At 40.0% G+C, this 2,049-nt stretch overlaps 1 protein-coding gene across 3 annotated transcripts in view; it reads left to right on the top strand.

Annotated features, from left to right (window-relative positions):
- The window catches only part of acsl1a (acyl-CoA synthetase long chain family member 1a), a 173,303-nt gene that overhangs the window by 160,785 nt on the left and 10,469 nt on the right, over nucleotides 1-2,049 (top strand). For all 3 annotated transcript variants that reach the window (XM_043705794.1, XM_043705803.1, XM_043705812.1), the window contains exon 16: nucleotides 817-905. In XM_043705794.1, coding sequence (XP_043561729.1) covers nucleotides 817-905 — 89 coding nt within the window. The remainder of the gene's footprint in view (nucleotides 1-816; nucleotides 906-2,049) is intronic.

Here is a 2,049-nt window from a genome sequence, read left to right as displayed (position 1 = left end):
AGGGGGGGTAGGTATAGGACAGATGTTAGGGGTAGGTTCTTTACTCAGCGAGTCGTGAGTTCATGGAATGCCCTGCCAGTAGCAGTGGTGGACTCTCCCTCATTATGGGCATTTAAGTGGGCTTTGGATAGGCATATGGAGGATAGTGGGCTAGTGTAGGTTAGGTGGGCTTGGATCGGCGCAACATCGAGGGCCGAAGGGCCTGTACTGCGCTAAATTCTTCTATGTTCTATGTTCTATGTGTGCAGTAAAAATATATATCGATAATGCCCAGGGTATGCAGTATTACCACCTCCCTCAACCACAGATTGTACTGTGATTTCTGTTCCTTTTATTGATTCCACTGATTTAAGATTTCATGTAATTTTCGGGTGCATCTAACTTAATTTACTTGTTGTATTTTTTTTGGTTGGTGTGTTCTTAGTAACTCAGGGTCAAGATTAGAGTGGTGCTGGAAAAGCACAGCAGGTCAGGCAGGATCAGGAAAATCGACGTTTTGGGCAAAAGCCCTTCATCAGGAATTGCATATCCAATGATAACAGTTTGAGCTGGTAACAAAATTGTATTCTGTAATTTTGCCCTTCAACACTAAATAAATACACAGTAGTGAAGCTTAATTTTCTTGATAACGTATTGGTTAGGTTGATATTCCATGAAAAATAATTCTTTATGTATGTTGAACAAATTTTAATCTGGTTAATGAACATTTTTACTATTTGCATATACCTTTTTACCATGACCGCTGCCCATTATGGGCGGCATTTTAGTTCATGCAGGTGAACTCCTTCATTTCTGTTTCTCCTGTTTCATCTGCAGGACATGTTGGAGCTCCAATGCCTTGCAATCTGATTAAACTTGTTGACGTAGAAGAAATGAACTATTTTGCAAGAGCAGGGGAGGGTGAGGTGAGCAGATAATGTTTTGTATTCTTGCATGTTATGAAGATTTAATTTTGGACTGGTGCATTAATCTAATGTAGAGGTGATTTAAAGACAGCATTAAGCTCTGCAATCCATTTACAGGGGATTGCACAGTATGTTATCCTGAACCATGGGAATGTTCCACAAGGAGAGAATTTGGTAATTTAGCAACCTGATTACCTTCAGTCATATTGCTGCAAGAGTGAATTCAACTCTGAGAATAGGGTCTAGAATAAGACCTTTTTTTAAGAAAAAAAGTAATTTATGACATTAAAAAGCACAACACTTAACCTGAATTAAGCAGAAAAAATCATGCTGGAAATACTTAGGAGTTCTGGTGGCATCTCTGGAGAGAGAAACCGAATTAATACTTGAGTTAAACCCTTTCATTACAAGTGGAAAATGATAGATACATAATATATTTGTGTAGGTGAAATGGTGAGGTTAAGAAAAGAACAAAGGGAGGGTCTGAGAAAAGAGAAGGTCAAGGGGAGATATTCCATGTCATGAGGGGTATTGTTAATGTTAACAAGCAGGCAGTAATTCCAACAGCAGAAAGGTTGGTAAAGAGCAGATGCAGATTCAATGCACTTTTTATAAAAGCACAATAACAACATGAAGAAACACTGTTTCACAATGAGTTGTTATGATTTAGAATGTACTGCAAAAAAGGATTTTAAAAAATCAATAACTTTCAAAAAGCAAATTGGATAAACACTTGAAATAGGAAAATATTGGAGGGAAAAGGGAGAGTTGGGGGAGAGGGACTAATTGGATTATACTCCAAAGAAGTGGGACATGCATAATAATGATTACGAATGGAATTAAAGTCTGAACTAAAGAACAGGAAAACATCCTCACACACGCTGGACAGCAAGCAAAAGGTTAGAGTGAGAACACATCCTAGCTGAAAATGTGTTGCTGGAAAAGCGCAGCAGGTCAGGCAGCATCCAAGGAACAGGAGAATCGACGTTTCGGGCATAAGCCCTTCTTCAGGAATGAGGAAAGTGTAGCCAGCAGGCTAAGATAAAAGGTAGGGAGGAGGGACTTGGGGGAGGGATGTTGGAAATGCGATAGGTGGAAGGAGGTCAAGGTGAGGGTGATAGGCCGGAGTGGGGTGGGGGCGGAG

The sequence above is a fragment of the Chiloscyllium plagiosum genome, chromosome 2 (genome assembly GCF_004010195.1).
Source record: "Chiloscyllium plagiosum isolate BGI_BamShark_2017 chromosome 2, ASM401019v2, whole genome shotgun sequence".
NCBI lineage: Eukaryota > Metazoa > Chordata > Chondrichthyes > Orectolobiformes > Hemiscylliidae > Chiloscyllium > Chiloscyllium plagiosum.
Note: the sequence above shows the minus strand (reverse complement) of the source record. Positions and strands in the feature narration are given on the sequence as shown.